Genomic DNA, 20,526 nt, shown 5'->3' with positions numbered 1-20,526 from the left:
TTGGGAACTCTAAGTCCTTCTTGTAGAAAAGTCCTATTGTCTGGAATGCTGACATTTTTTCCTGGCATGACTGCTAATTCCCTACTGCTAACCTCTAAGTACAGCCCATGGCCGAAGTTCTATGGCAGAACTGTGTTACAGAAATAAGAGGATGCATGTACAGTAAGGCCATGCAGTTCAAAAAACATATATTAAATCAAACAGAAATTGTAAAATACTTCCTAATCTTTCAGAGATGACCTGAAACTCAGTTGTTTCAGAGAAAGCTGTTGGTTTCTCTCCCCTTTTGCTCTGACTTTCATTTCCACGTAGGTGACAAAACCCTCTGGAAAAGCAGCCAGCCTGTGCGAGGTGGGATGCAGCCCGCTGCCCTGAAGACTGCAAGAGCCGAGTTCCTTTCTGGTCCAGTCAGTCATAGTTCTACCCTCTTCCGTACCACTATCCCTTCTGCGTAGTGTACACCCTTACGTCATTGCGTACATCACAGTAACATTTGACACATTATTTCCACAACTGTCTGTCCTACCAGACTGGGAGCTCCTTAGTAGCAGAGAACACGTCTTCAACTTAATAAACAAAACTTATTTAAATATTTAAATCTTACTTCACCAGTATCATCATCATCAATGCTATCCACCACTAACTTTTCAAAACTTCACTTGATTAATAATTGCTATGATAATGGAGATACAGATCTAACAGTACAGCATTTATTGTTAATATCAATTTATCCCCTAAGTGATTTTTTTAAATTTTACAAGCTAAATACCAAAAAAGTAGCTCCTTCATAGTACAGAGGCTAGGGATTTACTTCCAAAAGAAAAAAAATTCTATTTCAATTTCCCAAAACAAAATGAGTACTTTGAGTTTTTGTTTATGGAGTCCAAATTTATTCTGCTATTATTCTTAAGAAAGTGAACTGCAAACACTTGATGAACTACAGTGCCCTAAAAAGCAAAATAAAGATTGCAAAAAATTGTCTTCTTTCATTTTAGTGTCACAATGAATATTACTTATAATTTAAATCAAATTCTATGTTACTTATAATTTATATCAAAATACATAGTGTACATAGGTACTGTTTAGTAAAATCTTTCCACTCCTCTGGATAACACATGTGACTGAAAATGCATTATTGGAACGATGGTGCTAGAGATACACTTAAAAGTGATTACTCCCCAAATAGAAAAATAAATGTGTTCATTTTATGTTGTGAAAATATGGTGAATTGGAGGAGAGAAATTAGACCCATCTCTTCCTATGCTGGCCATCTTTCCCATCACGAAAAATGTACTTTAGCATTGTGTACCTCAGTGACTGATGTACTTGCTTGAATGAATCCTTACCAACAGGTAAAATATCATTTCGATTACTTTTGTGCCATTTCAAAACCGAGGTGACTTACTCTGTAATGAGATAGAGTAAAAAGCAGTTGTTTTTAGTGGGTTTTTCCTGGGGCAGGGAATCATTTTAATTTACTTGTCCCAGATGCCACATCTCATCTAGTTGGTATTCCCTCCGTTACGGAGCCTGTTCTCCCCTTACTCAATAAATATGGAAATCTATTCCTCGTCCAGTTTGAACATTGTAATTTTTATAGCAGTTTTACTCTTTCTGACAAGCATATTTCCACTCTCCTTTTAGTCCTGGAGAATGTGAAGAAATGCACTCTTCCCCGAAAATGCTTTGCATGTGTAAAATATATTCCAGGGCTCAAATTGTCTGCCTGTACTAGTATGTTTAATTAGTCTTTACAACAAGGCCTCACAGTGTTCTCCCACACTAGGAAGCTAAGTAGCAATCGAGAGTGTGCAGTGACTGGGCAGGTCTGGCTGGGGCCAAGTCCAGTTTCAAGGGTCTTCCCTTCCCAGAGTCTCATTTCTAAGGAGCATCCAGCCCCCCTCTCAGAATCATTGTTTCAGTTCTGCACACAAAGTAGGTTATAACCATTTGCCTTTCTTTACTTTGCCTTTCTGGGAAAAGGTAGGGTACAGCAAAGAAGCAAATAAATGAAAGTAATTTAATAATGAAGGAAAAAATTCATTACACCAATGCCCATTTCCTATAACTTTAATCTACTTCTTTGTGTCCTTTGATACTTGACAGTCTCCTTTTCTTGTACCTTGATATTTTTGATACTTTTGTACTAAATTAGAGCAGTGAGCCCTACTTGAGAAAATGAGGATGAAAAAAATATGTATTTTGTAGTTAAATTACAGCTACATTTACCCCCATTAGAAAATGTTCTTGCCCTGGCTGGTGTGGCTCAGTTGGTTGGAGTGTCTTCCCATACACTAAAAGGTGGTGGGTTTGATCCCCAACCAAAGCACATATCCAGGATGAAGGTTCAATCCCCAGTCAGGGTGCATGCAGGAGGGAAAAGATCAATGTTTCTCTCTCACGTTGATGTTTCTCTCTCTCTCCCTGCCTCTCTTTAAAATAAAAAAAAAATAAATTAATTAAAAGTAAAATGAAATAAAATCATGACAAAGAACTCTTCCTTAAAACACACACACACACACATAACAAAACAAAGTTCTTTCTTTAATAAAAACAATGACAATGAAATACCCATATCAATATCTTTTGAAAAGACCATATCAATTTCTTTTGAAAATGTGGCAATTTCTTTTGAGTTTGAGTCGATGAGGTGTCCGGGTGGGATTAACTGCAGGCTTAGTCAGTTGGTACATGACAGCCCACCCATGACAGCCCTCTCCCCCAGCCTCCGCAATGGAGACCTGCCTCCAGCGCTCTCTCTCAAGCTCGCATAGCTGTGGTGGTTGATTTCCTACCTAAGTATTTTTAGAAAGGCACCACGATCTGAAACACACATCTCCAGACTGGTAACCAGAAGCAGACTGACTGACCCCTCTGTCAGCTCACTCTGAAAGAGGCCTTACAGAAATACAAAGGTAAGACTATCTCCAATGCAAAATAAACCTACAGGAGACACAGGCTTTCCCCCTGCAAACACTCACAGGTAGAACTGTGAAAGCTGCAGGAGTCCGTGGAAAAAGGTAGGCATCCATGAGCAGAGTCAGTGAGAATTGTAACAAGTGGATGGCCGCTTTGAAAGTTACTATGGAGAGGCGGGCAGCTTACAGAGAAGAAACGAGCAAGACTAAAGCCAGGCCAGAGACCAGTGAATTAAGACATGAACCAAACAGTTCAGGTTGAACAACCCTTGGACCCAATTTAAGAGCATGAGTGTCTGGGGACTAGGACTTTGATGAGTCTTTCACTGCTGAAGACTTTGCCTAGGCCTCCAGGCTTCAGTCACAGATTCCCGTCCCACCCAACTGGAACAGCTACATTCATCAGCCTGCCAAGTGCAGACAGACGTCAGAGTCGATGACTTAGTTATTCCTCTGCTCCACGTAAGTATTGTGTTTGCAGGTCATTCTTTGACAAGATCAGACTGAGCATGGAGGGTATCTAAAAATAAAGTTTCAGAGTCACACCCAACAGATAATCAAACTCCTAGTGTACTGGTAGCTTCTTACTTTTGACCCTATATAAAGTGTATATTTAAAATATACATAAACTTTACAATGGCATTGTAAACTTGGAAATTGTTTCTTTTTAGACCATTAATATTATATGAATGCTCAGACTTTAATATCAGATATAATATCTTGGTCATATTAATATCAGATAATCAATGGTGAATATGTACAAAATAATTTGAGAAAGAGGATTAGCTTTGACTCAATAAAAATATATAGTAAGATTTCAATAATGTTCTAGTTATTAATCAGTAGCACACTAAAAGGTGTATCTGCTCCCCAACAACAAGCAATATATAATCAAAGTTCATGGCCTGCAAAGATTCTATTAACTGAATAATCAATTCAGAAATTTTTCCTATCCTATCTAATAAAAGAGAAACATGGTAATTAGCATACGACCCCTACCCTTCCCATTGGCTAATCAGGGCGATATGCAAATTAACTGCCAGCCAAGATGGTGGCCGGCAGCCAGGCAGCTGGAAGCTAACAGGAGGCTTGCTTGCTTCAGTGAAGGAGGACTCCAACGTTCCCCGCCTGCCTTGCCGGCCTCTGAGCTGGCAGTTTGAAACATTGTAACAAATATAGAAGCTAAACAAAACCCCAGAAACCAGCTTTCAGCCTGCCAGGATCTCAGAGCTGAAGATGTTACAGTGTTTCGATTATAGAACCGAAACAAACCAGATACCTGCTTTCAGCAGCAGAGGCCTTGGCCCAGAATAAAAAAAAAAAAGAAAAAAAGGAGCGGTTGGGAGCTTCAGTCACCCACCAGCCTGAAAACAGCCCTCAGCCCCTCACCCAGACGGGCCAGGCACCCCAGTGGGGACCCCCACCCTGATCTAGGACACCCTTCAGGGCAAACCAGCCAGCCCCTACCCATGCACCAGGCCTCTATCCTATATAGTAAAAGGGTAATATGCCTCTCAGCACCGGGATCAGCGTGACAGGGGGCAGCGCCCAAACCCCCTGATCGCCCTGCAGCTCTGTGTGTGACAGGGGGCGGGGCCACAACCTCCCTATCCACCCTGCTCTGTTCGTGACAGGGGAAGGCACCCCAACCCCCTGATCAGCGATGCTCTGTGCCTGATAGGGGGGAGCTCCCCAACGCCCTGATCGCCCTGCGGCTCTGTGTGTGACGGGGGCAGCGCCCCAACCCCCTGATTGACCCTGCTCTGGGCGTGACAGGGTACGGAGCCCCAACCCCCCTGATGGGCCCTGCTCTGTGCATGACAGGGGGCAGCGCCAACCCCCTGATGGGCCCTGTTCTGTGCGTGACAGTGGGTGGCGCTGCAACCTCCCCATCAACCCTGCCTTGAGTGTGACAGGGGGCGGTGCCCCAACCCCCCAATCGGCCCTACCCTGAGCGTGACTGAGGGTGGCATCGCAACCTCCCAATCCGCCCTGCTCTGTACATGACAGGGGGCGGCGCCCCAACTCCCCAATCGGCCCTGCTCTGAGCCTGACCAGGGGCTGCACCTAGGGATTGGGCCTGCCCTCTGACACCCGGGAGCAGGACTAAGCCAGCAGGTCGTTATCTCCCGAGGGGTCCCAGACTGCGAGAGGGCACAGGCTGGGCTGAGGGACCGCCCCCCTCCCCCGCGAGTGCACAAATTTTTGTGCACCAGGCCTCTAGTTTTTAATATGAAATTCCAAAAGTTGACCTTGATCTCAAATAGTACCATAGTCGGAGTGCAAAAAATTAAGTGAATTTCCTAAATCCTCTGAATTCTTTCAACAGAGCATGTTCCAAAATAGCCAGTTACTAATTCATTTTATTAATTTAGTTCAATCTGTTGCTTCTGTTGCTAACCAAATGTTTTCTTTGGCACCATGTTTATAATCAAAATGTTTGCCTTAAATTAAAACATTTGTTTTGGTGACATAAGTTTTTAAGAGCAGCAAAGCCTTCCCAATAAATGAAAAGAAACTACCCTCAAGTTGTTGTAGAGAATTTCTGCAACTTTCATTGGTAACCAGGCTAGTATAAAGGGAGAACAAAATATTTTTGCTTTTGACGTTAGAGATCTGATTAAAAATAACTACAGTTAAAGATAATTCCAGTGTCCAATTCATTAAAAATTAACCTGATGAAGAAGTCCAAAAACAAATAAAGGCCGAATTCTTTAATCTTAGGAACATTGGTAAATAATTTCAGGAAGAGATAAGAAAGTTAAGTCCCTGCATAGTGTATAGAAAGTCAAAAGAGCAAAGAAAAGAAACCAAGAGGTTTCTGGAAGCTAAAAAGACTGTTTCTGAAAGCTAAAAAGCAGGAATTAAAAGGGTTGTCAAGACTATTGTGGAAATACTGTAGAACCTGAAGGGAAAAGGAATAAAGATGTGGAACTATGGGGTCAGTGACTACCTAAGGCATATTGTGATGTAAAATATAAAATGCACACATTGAGGTTTGATCACTTTGAGATGCTGGTGTAGAGGACACTTGTGAAAGAGATGGATTCATAAGTTTTTGTAGCAGGACTATTCCTGTCCATGTGTGACCAAGACAGGTAGAGCCAATCACTAGAGACAAAAGCACCACAGGTGCAATGGTGTGGTGATATATCTTTTGAGAAAGAGGTATGGGGAAGTATCAAGTGAGACTCACAAAGTGACTCTGGAGGATTTCTAGAGAAAATCAAATATATTACCTTGAATTAATTTTGATCACATCATGAGTAAAAGAAGAGAGAGTCAAGCCATTTTGTGTGATCAAACTAGGAACTTACATAGTAGATACAGAGGGGCTAGATTATGTCTTAAAATTCATATGTAAAACTTAAAATAAGGTAAAAATAAATTTTCATTGGAATTGTGCAAGCCCAGAAATCAAGACAGAAAGACCAAAGGAAATTGTGAATTTGGATATTTAGTTAAAACATATATCATGTGTACACACACGCACACACACACACACACAGTTGTGTATCCTTTGAAAATATGTCATGTCTTTACAGGAGGAAAAATTTGATCTAAAAAGATACACAGGGTAAGAGAGTAGGAAATCCTTTGGAAGATATGAAAAGAATGAATGTGCATATTCAGTTCTTACAGATAATAGCTGAGGGGGTTATAAAATAAAGCTAAATCAAATTGATTGGCAGCAAGGGAGAAGTGATATTAAAGAGAATGTGATAAGAAAGGAAAATCGTGTCTATGGTGATACACTGTAGAAATAATAAAGTAATTATAGTGAAGACACTATGGGAATACCCAACATGTATAAAGGAGGTGCTAGAGGCTACATGAATATTATTTAAAGTTCATTGGGAAAATGAGCTGGATGCAATAGAAAAATGCAATTAGATACTATCTATCTGCTGGATTTATAACCGAGCCCAAGTTTTGCATTAAAAATATCTTTCAGATCAACCCGTAATAACAAAAATTCCTTGTTTAGACATACAGTCCTTACTTAACATCATCAACAGGTTATTGGAAACAGGTTATTTTTTTAAGCAAAATGATGTCTAAGGAAGCCAAATGGACCATAGGCTAATTGACATAAACAAGAGCTAAGTTCCTACTGCATATCTCTGGTCACAAAAACATCAGCAAACCTCTAAAGACCCAAAGCACTTCTAATATTAAACACGGAAATGAAGATGAGTTGTACATACACTTAAGAAAGATGAATGAAAACAAGGAAGATCATTATTTCCCAACCCAATTATTCTAGTTCGGGGTCTCTGGTGGTGGGAGCCTCGGGTGGTGGGAGCTGCATCTCCTGGCATTGCAGGATGCCAGTGGGACCCACCCTGAACTAGACAAGCTTTCATCACAGGGCCACTCACACCTATACCTCACTCAGACGGGGACCATGGAGACAAGCCCATTCGCCTCACCTGCACACCTGTGGGCTGTGGGAGGGAACGGGAGGATCTGGAGAAAAGTCACACAGCCCTGGGGAAAATGTGCCTAGAATACTCACCCCACCCCTCCCCCCCCGCCATCAACATTACTATAATGAAATGACACTGAACTAAACCGTGTTATTTGAGGACCTGCAGTAGTCAGTTCAGCGAGTTTTTTATTTCCACTACTGGTCTGTATAATTAACTTGATTCAAATTATTCAGCATTGTTACTTAGTAGGTAACTTGCTCTAGACCAGTGTTCCTTGACTGTTTTAGTATACCTGTATATAGAAATGGAGAGAGAAAATTTTCTGTCATGTTTGACATTTGTATACTGATACTACATCAGGAATCAGAAACACACACTTACACACACGAAAGAGATCAAACCTCCACTGCAAAGGAAATTGTCTTTTTGTCACATATCATGACTCATAATAAAAATTCAGGAGACAAAGGAAAATACTGAAATAATTAAAGAAATTAAATTAAAACTAGGTAATTTAATAATGTAATTTAAAAGAACTTTTTAAAAAATCTCATTTGGGTGTGTCTTTCTCTCTCTCCATACTAATCAACCTAGATTTTCTAAACTAGAAAGAGAATATGGACTATTAATAGAATTATGATAGCAAGCTTAGGACAGTTGGTAATTGTTGCAGATTCTGGCATAATAATAATCTCTATAACAGTCTCCAAGCAGAAATGAGTTGGCTAAACATCTGCAAGAACTAAAAACTTTTATCTGCCTCAGTGTCTTCACCTCCCATGTGACATAAAGGACTTTCCCAGGTTCCATGTGTTTAGACTAAATTTCAAGGTTACAACCTTTCAGATGTAGAGTATGATGCTCATACATGAAAGAAACAGCAAGAATCACCTGACCACTATTTCTGTCTTTCCTCTTCTAATTCTATATTAATAGTTTTCTTGACATAAGTACTGCTAGATATTGGTGGCTCCATTTCCCACTAATGCATGCCTCCCACCCCCACCTTAAATAATTGCACTTAGAAACAGGCAAAGATCTAATAATAGGAAAACTGAGTCCAGCAACTCACTGCAATGAATCATCAGTTATGTTGGCCCTTGAATTGACAGGGCTGAGCAGAATTGAGGTCAGGGCATTCTGTGCCTTACTCCATTATGAGATCATACAAGGATGCAAATAAATAGCAGTTGTGAGTTTTAATGGCAGGTCTGAGTTTGATGATAAAAATATAGACCTTTAGGGATAGAGACCTGTTCATAGAACGAAAGAAAAAAGAGATTAAAAAGTACTATTCTTTGAGTAACTTTGGTACACCTTTTTGGACATACAGTGGGGCCTTGACTTATCCCGACTAACGAGTTTTTTGAGATACCAGCTGTCTCTCCGCTGATTTTTTGCATTGAGTTGATAGAGTAATTTGAGTTAACGAGCTCCTTAAGGAGCTCGGTCTCGGAACGAATTAAACTCCTAAGTCAAGGCCCCACTGTAGGTATAAGGTCAGTCATATGGCAAAATGGTATGTGTTGCATTGTTAGTTGCAAACACACACACACACACATATACACACACCCCTAATCAAAAGAGCCCGAGAAAAATAAGTAATAAAATACTCGTAGAAGAATTACTGTCTTATGCATAATTGGATTATGACAACTTTCCTTTTATCGTTGAAAATATCTCTCCATTGTCAAGGAGAACCATGACAATGATACAATTTAGAATACTAAAATATTTTACTTAAAAATGCAGGCACATAAAATGAAACTCCAATATTTTAGAATGTCTCCTAAGCACTTAATAAGTATGTATATAATATTATCAGGTGAATGAAAAGTATAGGGCTTTTCTTTTGGTTTATAAGTAAGAATATAGTAAATGGGCAATAAAATAAATGTTATGAAATAGTTATTCTTACCTGTACTAAATCAGTCATGAACATTAAGATGTTTTGAGGCAGAATGAATGCATTATAAGTTCAAGTCAACTAAAGCCATTTCTCAATGTGCTTAAATTGTTGGAAATGGTGTCTCAAATGAATGAAATAAATACGTGGATGTCTATAATATTTAAGTCCTTATATTTCATTTCCTTATATTTAAGTCCATCTTTCATCACTGCTTTTGAATTTTTAACTTGAGACTTCTGAGCTGATTACATTTTGATAAAACTGACCTGTGCTTTCATCTTCTTTAAAAAAATAAATGCCATTTATTCATTTTAAATAAACAAAAAATCAAACCAAAACTTCAAAATATTTTTACAGATTTACACTCTTTCATAAAAATAGTTACACTATTAGTTACTAGGTAACAAAAATTACTTTATTATCTCAATATTTTAAAAAAAATAACAAAGACATTGTTATTATTAAAATGGTTATTATTTCCGATGCCTTTTTTTTTCTATTTGGTTACTAAGCTTACTTATGTTATATTCAGTGAAATTTTTTTTTCTCCACATCTACTTGAAGAAAGTATCATGCTACCATGACTTGCCAGCTATGAAGTTTTTTATACCCTGCTTTTACTCTGTTCTAATCTGAGTTTGCTCTGTGCTCAAAGATCTATTAGCAATTGGATTTCACTGAGTGGCATAAGGAAGAGGGAGCTTACAGTGTTTATGGAAGTTTAGAATTCATGATGATTATGGAAAAGTACAACACAAGATTTTTTTTTCAACAGTGAAAGGCAGAAAAGAGATGAGAAAAAAAAAGAATGAATAAAATGTTCAGGTTTTCGGATGTTAAATGATTGAAACAGTTTCTATTTAAATGCAAATTTGACTTTTTAAAAGATGGGACTACGAGTAACTGCACCCTAAATGGTAAAATGAAAATCAATTTGAAATATGGGATGAATAAAGTATATGTGGACTTTCTGGGAATAATTTTTTATTATGAAAACCCTGATGCATTTTCCTTTGCTCAATCCATCTTAGACTTCGGACAGCTATGGCTGGGATGAAATGCAAACATTTTTAATTTGTTTAAGCACCAGGATGGTCGGCTCACCATAAGCTTCCTTGTTCATTCAAATCAGATTTCCCCAAATAATGATCAACAATATGATGTATGTAAAGTACAAGACCAAAAATAAGAGTTTAACTGCAGCATCCTAATGACCAAAAGTCCCTCTGTGTTTTTTATGATGTTGGGAAAATCACTCTTAAGAAATGGAAATCACTACATTCTATTGATTCCAGAACAGAATCTTCAGACATAAGTCAGCAGAGTTGACACTTTCAAATACATAAAATGTGACATCTGCTCTTACAAATGCACTATACAGGCTGTAAATCATCAAGGAGAAAAACAGTTCAATGTCATTTCAGCCACCGTAAGCTATGGTTTACAACTGAGAGATAAAAACAGTCATACTGTCTCTGTGACATCTAAACCACTTTTCTATTGCAGTAGTCCATGTTCTAATTTATCTTTGTGGCTGAATAACGCACAATCAATTGTAAGCAACTAGTATAGTTTGATTCCAGTCAACTGCAATTTTCTGTAGCTTTATCTTTTCCCCACTCTGGTGACTTTTAGTAATGTCCACAACTCACTATCTCAATTTTTTGTGGTTGTGTTAAGTATATCAAGCTTTTAGGCATCGTTCTAAGGGCTAACTTATGGCACTAATTTATACATGAAACACATTTTAAACACAATAGGAACATTAACACCAGTATGCATTATAATAACTAAAGACTTATAATCCACTGGAAAAAGTTTTTATTAGATGTAAAATAAGACCAGAAAGAGCATGGTCTTTGTAAGAGATTCCTGGTCCCACCACTTATTAATGATGAAAAGTCCAGCAAATTATTTAACCTCTATGGGAATCAGCTAATTCATCTGAAAAATGGGATAAAAATTCCGATCTTGCAGGGGCAGTTTTAAAGATTACGTGAGGCACTCGAAATACCTAATATAGTGCTTGACATATACACTAGACCACATGCTGAATAATGAGTATTATTATTACTGCTGAGTTATTTTGCTTATCACTGTTGGATAATAAAGTAGAACACTTTTTCATGCTTAGAGTAAGTAGCAGTGTTTGTCCACTTATTCCAGCATTGAAAGAAATCCAGCATAGGAGCCTCTACCTGGAATATGGGTGACTACATTTTAATTTTAGTTTACAAATCATACTAATATTTAAATATTTCCAGGAATTTATTTTGTGTAATCTTAACATGACAATATTATTTTCATAAGTGGGTCTTCAAAAGCCTGAATTGAAAATGATTACAGCAAGTATGACAACCTTGGTATTATGTGTTTAAACATAATGAATGCTGAATAGACCTCAAAGGAAGGTAATACTTCCTATAAATTAATAATTGAAGCAAATGGGGTCCTATACATACTGATTGGAATTTTATCACATTTTCGCACTTGTTGAATAATAACATTAACAACTTGGAAAAGTGAAAATGACTACAACAAAATATAGCTGAATCGTTTTCCAGTAGAATTCACTACATAACCAGCAACATAATCACCAAATTTCTATGATTTTATTTTAAAGGAGCACAAAACAATAAGGAAAGACCTGCTGATCAAGCTTGTTTCTGAAATGACAGCCCTGTTCGTTGACAACCTTCTTGGAATTGAAACACTGAGTCTTTCTCTCTTCACAGTACTGCAGGGAAGCTCCAAACCCAACCTCCTGGTACCCACCAGCCCCTTGGCTACTGCTGAAAGGGAGCTGCTGTTCTGGGTGGATTTAAAGCTATTAGCTTAGCAGTTCTGATGCATTTTTTTCTCTCAAATCTTTTTATTAGGGAAGCAGTACACCACAGGGTGTGTGCTTGTCAGACCATTATAGGCACAGCCTTTGGCCGCCCTCCTGCCTCAGTTTGCCAAATGTGCATAGTTATTGTCTAAAGCTCACCCTGTCATATCCTCTTGCTTAGGAGACAATTTGCTTGAATTCCAGACCATTTAATGTTTGAGTAAACAGACAATGAATTTCACTTTCATTTGTCAGGAAAGAAATGTTCTCTGAACATTCAAGTTTTAGATTCATTGTGTCTGGGCTGCTTTTCTTTAGTGAACAAACACATTTTACATAGAATTCCTAAGCCTCTGGCTTTGCACATAGGTGAGGGGACATACACTGTGAGATTCCCGAATCTTCAGACATAAGTCAAGAAAGAATAAAAGAAATAGTTTCAGAAAAACGGAATGCCGTTTCATTAACTCTCCGGGTCCTATCACTGGCTTTCAAAATAATCCCATGTCCTGACGGACTGACTTCCTCTTTTGGCAAAGTCATTGCTGTGCTGTTGTGATGGAAGCTGTCATTGGAAGAAGGAAAGGTTGGAGGAAGAAAACAAGGTTGCATTTAGGTATATGCTCAGACCTTTTGATCTGAGTCCTGTAATTCTATCAAAAACGTTAGATTGAAAATGGGTCAAGGACAGGTGTCATAACTTTCCTATACTTTATATTTCTCCCAAAGGACCTAGTGCAGCGGTTCCAACCTGTGGGTCGTGACCCCTTTGGGGGTCAAATGACCCTTTCACAGGGGTCGCCTAAGACCATTGGAAAACAGATATATAATTACATATTGTTTTTGTGATTAATCACTATGCTTTAATTATGTTCAATTTGTAACAATGAAAATACATCCTGCATATCAGATATTTACATTACGATTCATAACAGTAGCAAAATTACATTTATGAAGTAGCAACGAAAATAATTTTATGGTTGGGGGTCACCCCAACATGAGGAACTGTATTAAAGGGTCGCGGCATTAGGAAGGTTGAGAACCACTGACCTAGTGTGTATCTCACCCTCTAGTAACATTCATTACATATTGAACTTGAGACCAGCTACCTTCCTTTGAATATAATATTTAACTTTGGCCCCCGGTACACCACTGACTTTTAATTCTTGAGCTACTAAGTTGACATAGTTCATTGTGATAAGTTAATCAAAATTTAGAATGAATGGGATCTTTCTGTGCCTAGACCTCCAGATCAAAAAGTATCTTGGAGAAAAGAAAACTCCATTTAGCACAGGCATTTTTGCCTTGTCTTCTAATGCTTGAGTTCCAGTTCCTCCATGAAGCCTCCTTCCTAACTCTACCATGTGCAGCTGAGTGCAGGCATGAGCTTAGTACACACTTGCTGATGGGTTGAATCATGTTGGAACTGGGCAAAAGCCTGGACTACAAAGGTTCAGAAAAGACAGAATCCCTGAGCAAACCGCTTGGGCCTGACAATCATGGTTTGTCAGCCCCATACATTCTCCCAGTTCCCACAAAACAAACCACTTCCCCAGTGTTCTCAGGGCTGTCAGTAATCACCACTGCTAGACTGGAAAGGAGGGAGTTGTCATATTTTTTTTTCAATTATGCAACCTTTTTATTATATTCTGTCATTTGACACAGTTCCATGGGATTCCTTCTTGAGAAATTAATTTAACCTATTGTGAATGTCTAAAAATTGGTAGAAAAAAAGGGAAATGGCACATATAAACAGCAGTGTATGAGCTTTTCAGCAGGAGGTAATATGTGTAACTTTTTATGGGGTGAAATACCAGTTACCTGAGTCTGAGAACAAAAGTCCATCCATAGGTGTAAACGAAGGACCATGTTTGGAGAAAAGATGAAGGGATCGGAAACGTTCAGTTGGGGATAGGAATCAATGAACACAATTGAATAATGATATCTGATTAATGGAATTTGTTTACTACCAAGCCACAATTTCAAAAGGAAGGAAATCTATTGTTGCAGGCACAATGGAATCTCCTCCAATTCTTTCTGGAATACCGTGGGGTAATATCAAAAATAAATAAATGAATAAATAAATGAAAGCAGTGCTGACATTTTTTGGCAAACTTGATCAATCATTCTCCATGGAACTGTAGCATACGCTGACGTCATTTAAATATTGTCTAAAGGCATTAAATCGCATGGCTCGGAACAAGGCTAATGTCTGTGATAACAGCCGTTGGGAAGTTTACCTAAGAGGGTGGAAGGTTCTCAGCTACAGCACTGATGACCTCATTGAGGAACAGATTTCCTGCTTAGGAAGACTCTAGTTACTTCAAATTTAGCATGATTCTTTTCCATGCACTTATTTTGTTTTTAAATTAGAATCCATGGTTTGGACATTCATGACAGAGAAAGTTTACTAAACATTTTTTTTTCATTTTTATAGATTAAAATTATTTCTTTTTACTCATAGTCTTTTTTGTCAAATGAGAACAGCTGTGATTGGAGTGATTTTTTTTCACTTCCCCAGGTCAGTTGGTAAAAGACTAGGTACATTATCTGTGTATTCATTTGAACGAGAGGCCTATGCTATATCCAGATTTACCAGGTACCTTAATGTTCTACATTTTGAAGCTAATTTTGTGGCAGAATACAATATCCTAAAGAAATTGTGCAGGCTTACATTGCTGCCCGTGTGACAAAATTATTAAATAAGAAACTGTGGGAGTCCCACTGAATGCACCCACCTTCCAATAAAGAAAAACAATCTAAGCTTCTTCTGCCCCCTGGCAGAGGGGCTGTGGAGCTGCCGGTTGGTTAAAACCTGCCAGGCCTGCCTCAGCCTGGAAAGGACTCTTAATCATCAGGCTTGGTGCTCCTTCATGTGAAGGCGGATCCTTGCAAACAGAAACCTTCCCCCCCTAGCCCCCGCCCCCACAACCACCACCAAGAGTCATTGCTCTAGAAATGACATGAGATTTAATGACTAGTCCAAAGTCCTGCAGAGTTCAATGAAAATGACACACTCCAAGAGAAGTCTTTCAATGTGGTGGCCTCCTCGAGACAGAAAATTTCTCATGGTGGCTGTCTTGTAACATTTTTTTCCCTTGGAAATTTCACTGGCAATTTGCCCTGTGAAATATGGCCATCAATAAGTGAATTTCTTAACAGAATTTGGTACATCACTAATGCTCAGTTAGCTTGATTTAAAGCTATAAACAATGCTTTTTCTTGGGGAGCACAAAGGGTGGGATGGGGCCAGGAAGATTTCAGTAGATATTATACTCCAGTTCTTTCTTTTGGCTTAAATTTTGTTTCCTTTTTCATCCCTCCTTTCCTCCCTCCCTCCCTCTCTCCCTCCTTCCTTTTTTCTTTCCTTTCTTTCCTCTTCCTTCCCTCCCTCCTCCCTTTCTTTACTCATTCTTGCCTTCCTTTCTTTCCTTTTTATTTATTTCTTAGTGAGCACCCATTCTCATCTCCCATTTTGTGCTCTCCTGGTTTTTCTCTCCCCTTTCCTCTCCACCCCTTTCTCTCTTCCACACTCTACCTTTTTCTCTTTTTTTTACTTCTCCATGAGGCAGAGTATTTTCTTTTAGATCCCTTCCTTTTCCACTACAAGCATGGGTCACTGTTTCAAAAAAAATCAAATAAGAAGTGACCAAGGCCCAGTTTTGTAGCTTTTGCTGCCACTTGATATCACTACAACATTGTAACAGGAAGATGCGAAGTAAACAAGAAAGTCGCCAATGAAAAGTGTATTTAAAAATCTGACCAGCTGAGAGTAATTTATAATACAGATTTGAAATAAACACAGAAGGAAAATAAGTGTTTTCTTTATATTTGGAGGTTTTGTTTGATTTGGAAGGTACAGAGGTTCAATCAAAATTATACTCTTGATTTTTTAAATGATTTTTAAAAGTTTATCTCTAAGATACAAAATCATGTAGAATTTATGAGCATTGGCTTAGAGCTTGGTCTGGATTCACTTTCGAGTTTTTCCACTTAAGTAGTCACACACGCGCGCACGCGCGCACACACACACACACACACACACACGACAAAAAATTCACCAAAACTTGCACACATTACTTAAAATCTGGAAGCCTGAGTTTTCTCAAGAGTAAAATGAGCATACAGAGTACTTAATCAAAAGATTATTGCAAAAATTAAATGTCATGGAATAAAATGTTTAGTAAGTTGCCTGACACTTAAAAAGCAAGTCACACATGTTACACATGTTAGCAATTATTATGACCATCATTATTACTATGTTTTAAAAAGACTACCATGGAAGAATTTAAAAATTGGAAAAGATAAAGTATTTTGGGTGGGGAGCTGCTGACAAGATGACATTCAACTTTTGCATATAATTTTAAGAACGAAGAGGCCAACCAAAATTGAAATGTAAAACCTCTGAGGGTTTTATTTACAGTGAATGGCCATAATCCTACTGGATTCCACCCCCCTCCCCCTGCAAAGGGGTTGATGGGATTGTGATCCCAGCTGTACCACCTGATAACGGTTTGAGATTATGAAAGCCATTTAACCTTTCTGCATCTCAGTCCTCACAGCCCTCTTCCACACCACTGGGATAATAATGCCGACCACGTAGCATTATTGTGAAGGTCAACTATAACAATGTGTCTGGCAATGCTTTGAAATGAGCCTGCACTATCGCCCCCATTAGATGCACTCGGGGAATGCAAGTATACTTCACCTGTAGTCACAATCCCTATTAAAAACAAATGAAAGTTAAATGAGAGGACTGGTAAGGTTTGTGACAAAGGATCATTGTTCGCATCACCTCCATCGGCCTCCCTGACCAAGTCCAGGTGGCCAGGATGTGTGCCCATTTGCATAGCTGAACCACAGTCTTAACAGTCCCAGGAGTCAGAAAGGATGTTTCTCATCACTGCTTTCCGAAGTGAAATAAAGCCAGCACCTCTGGGAAAAGAAGTCTGCCTGGATAAAGGAAGAACTCATGGAAAAACCATGAAGCTAATTTCAAATATATTGTATTTTAGATCCCCTTTCACGTGGCTCATGGGACATGTCAGTATTGTCAATTACACATCATTTATCTAAAGAACATAAAGATCCAGGTAGTAGCTGGACGTTATTTAACAAAAGCCAAGGTAACAAAGAGACCAAGGATTAGCCTGCCACCAATGTGATTTCAATCCATCAAAAACTCTTTCTCTTGGAGGAAATCCTACTTATTTCTATTCTGTCTCCTAAGCACAATGAGCAGCTTTCCCCTGTGGAATCCCTGCGCCCCAAAGAGGCCGCCTCAACCAGGACAGCCTGCGGAAAACAGCCCTGAGTCCCCCAGCAGAGACCACCGCCCCGGGCACACCTGCTCTCTAACTGAAAAGCCCCAGGAATGGAGAGAGAAGGATTTTTGTTTATGTTTGTTTTTTAAAAAGCCTACACTTTCTAGATGCAGCAGTCTCAGTTGACAAAACTCAGTGAATCCTTTTTCAAGTGTCCTGAAATATCTGTATTTGTTGCTCATATCTTTCTTTCAAACGAATTTAACTTTGGGCTGCCGGGTAAAAAATACCCCTGTCACTTATTTCCTGGACTTTGATCAAGGTATTTAACCTCTCCCCGCTCCTCCTATCAGTTTCCTAAATGACAAGATGAGAATAATAACAACCACCATCATCATAATGCCAGCTCTCTGGGGTTTCACTGGGAGACTGAGTGAGAGCGTCTGTGGAAGCGCCTAGCCTGCTGCCTGGTACACAATAATAGCCCAGATAGCTCAGCTTCTCTCCTGCCACCTTGACTCTGGGGCCTACTTACCGGCTTTCTTTTATAAACAGTGATTTCACATGCAACTCAATACCACTCCTTAAAGGACCTGGTGCTCCGCACACGATGGGGACAAAAATGCTACCTAGAGGAATTCATTAATTGCCAAGGTGAGGTCAGATACACAAATTCAAAGGGGGGTGGACTCAATTCTAACATGGCTCAATCACGACAGTTTGAATCATCCCTGGGTCCAGTAAAGCTACCCAGGGCTACAGAACCCCCTCTTCCTCATCACCCCCTCTCAGCAAAATGCAATCAACCTTTAGTTTCTTGGATGTGGTCATAGCAAAAAAGCATACATGACCTACCATCCTACTCCAAAGAGTAGAAATTTAACGGCGAGTTCAACCAATAAATAATCTTGATATTGGGATTCAGGCAATTGGAGAACCTTCGATCATTAATAGTTTAGAACTAGAGTGTGACCCCATGTTTGGGGAAGGGATGGGGGTAACTCTAAGAAATGGGCATTTTGGCAATAAGTTTGGGGCACCCTGGGGATATTGGGAGGGGTATGAGAAAGAAGCAACTGGGCAGGAGAGGCCCAAGGTACTGGGATATTTAAGGGAGGCGACTGAAGAGACATCGGCACTCCCCACCACCCAGAATGAGCACGTGCCCACGGAGAACTTAACCTGGGCTGACGACAGGCTTCAAGCTCAACCTCAGATCACCCATGAAATAACCTCTTTTATTGGAAAAACATTAATATTCAATCTAAAGTCAGAATCAGGATGTTGTTTTCACTCTAGAAAAGACTTCTGGAGCTATAACTCTTGGAATACAATTAGGAAATTAATCATATTCATTTTAGCTTTCATTAATAAAATAGTGGCCATGATCACAGCAGCACTTTTTTTTTTAAAGAATCATCTTTCTGCAAATATCTTACTTTCTCTTTGAACTCAAAAAATATCGAGTCATCAGGGGGTAAGGGAGCTCACTGCCTCTCCCCTCTACCCAGAAGGCAGCTGAAAGACAGCGAAATGACTCGTCTACGTGTGCTCAGCTGGCCAGCGGAGGCCAGCAGAAGCCTCTGGTTCCCAGGCAGGGTGCTCTTGCTGCACCCACATTTGTTCCCACAGCCCGAAAAAGTCCCTAAAATAAACTGAGTCAGGAAACACTGGTGACGAAGACATTAAACCTGTGGTTAACCCTGTGATATATAGTCCTTTGTAATACGCTGGCCATTCTGTTCCTGGTGGTGTTTGAAGCTTACAACTAACAGCTCATGTTTACATATTCCTTCATGCAACTGTGGGCACAGCAATACTGTCTCAATGCTAGGATATCTAGCAGGCCAGGGGTGAGGATTATTCCATTATCTTCATATACACCCTCTGCTCCCAGGACCTTGCTCCCGCCCTGGATGTTAGAGTCTCATACGACTTAATGCTAAGCAACATCCTACCTTGGATTTTGTCACTCAGGGCTCCCATCAAATGTATAAGGTACTGCAGCCATAAAGTCGTAAGTAGGAAGTTTCCGATGTTGTTTAAAAAATCATTCCATAATTTAAAATGTTGAAGGCTTTAAGTTCTAACTCTCAGATCAGCTTGAGTGAGGCATAACTACTGGTGTGCTAGGCACACCCTGACCCCAGTTTTTCCCACCTGAACTTAACTGTGACTAGAAATCTTTTTTATTTTATCCAATTGAGTTAAGTAGCCTGGGCAAGAAACATGCAGTCGTGTTGTTGCCTTCCATTTATTTTGATTAGAAAATTAAGAAATATTTTACAAAATAACTGTGCCTCTCTCTTGAGGGTAAAGTAGAACATTAAAGCACCTTGCCAAATCCTGTAGGAATCTTTTTCTGAAAGCCATTATCCCAAGAGGACCAGCACCATGGATTGCATGGTTTTATTACAGAGGGTTGTAGGGAGAGGAAGGAAACCGTCATTGTTTTAGAAAACAAACTGTAACCACCCGAATATTTAGAGTGCTATTTATTAAGTATTAACGTGTAAAACTGTTATTGGTATATTGAAAACAAGACTCTTGAACAATGGTGACGGTGACAATATGTTATTATTCTGTGGGGTACATAACAAATTAATGATTTCAGAAACACACACACACACAACAACGATGAGAGTAGCTGAAGCTTTGCTCCTGAAAAGTTCTCTTAGATGCAGATGCCATCAAAAGGTGAACATTGGATGCCTCCCCGTAGCACCCCCAGATTCACTTATCTCTCATCAGTGACCGTTTGAAATTTTCCCATCATCTGTTTCCATACTGAGAGTTGATATATTTTTTTTTAATTCCCCAAGTCTCAGGAAGGGAGGAGGAATCAAAGCGTATGTTGATATGTGGAATCTGCACTGTAGCTGGAACTGGAAACGCTTCCTATCACCCGACAAAGCAATCCAAATGGAAGCTACTGTTATGTCAAAACTTGTGAAGAGGAGATAGAAAAATATACTGATGGGAATGCTGATGACCTGCACAAAGCTTAAATATCTTTGTTGCAGGGACAGTGACAAATAGAGAGCAGTTAAGAGTCATCTGAGGTACCAAAATTTCATTCCACTACTGCATTTATTTTTAGCATTTATTATTATTCATTGGCTACTCTTAGAATAATGGTGGTGTGAATTATGCATAGCAGAATGGGATGGGG

At 39.3% G+C, this 20,526-nt stretch overlaps 1 protein-coding gene across 4 annotated transcripts in view; it reads right to left on the bottom strand.

Annotated features, from left to right (window-relative positions):
* Positions 1-20,526, bottom strand: part of TOX (thymocyte selection-associated high mobility group box) — a 310,502-nt gene that overhangs the window by 182,891 nt on the left and 107,085 nt on the right. Inside the window, exon 1 of one of the 4 annotated variants that reach the window (XM_014544105.1) lies at positions 1,347-1,408. The exons of the other annotated variants lie outside the window; for them this stretch is intronic. Within the exon in view, the coding sequence (XP_014399591.1) occupies positions 1,347-1,364 (18 nt within the window). The 5' untranslated portion in view covers positions 1,365-1,408. Of the gene's footprint in view, positions 1-1,346; positions 1,409-20,526 lie in introns of those variants that run through there. 4 annotated transcript variants of the gene reach the window in all.

This window comes from Myotis brandtii, unplaced genomic scaffold, assembly GCF_000412655.1.
Source record: "Myotis brandtii unplaced genomic scaffold, ASM41265v1 scaffold351, whole genome shotgun sequence".
NCBI lineage: Eukaryota > Metazoa > Chordata > Mammalia > Chiroptera > Vespertilionidae > Myotis > Myotis brandtii.
Note: the sequence above shows the minus strand (reverse complement) of the source record. Positions and strands in the feature narration are given on the sequence as shown.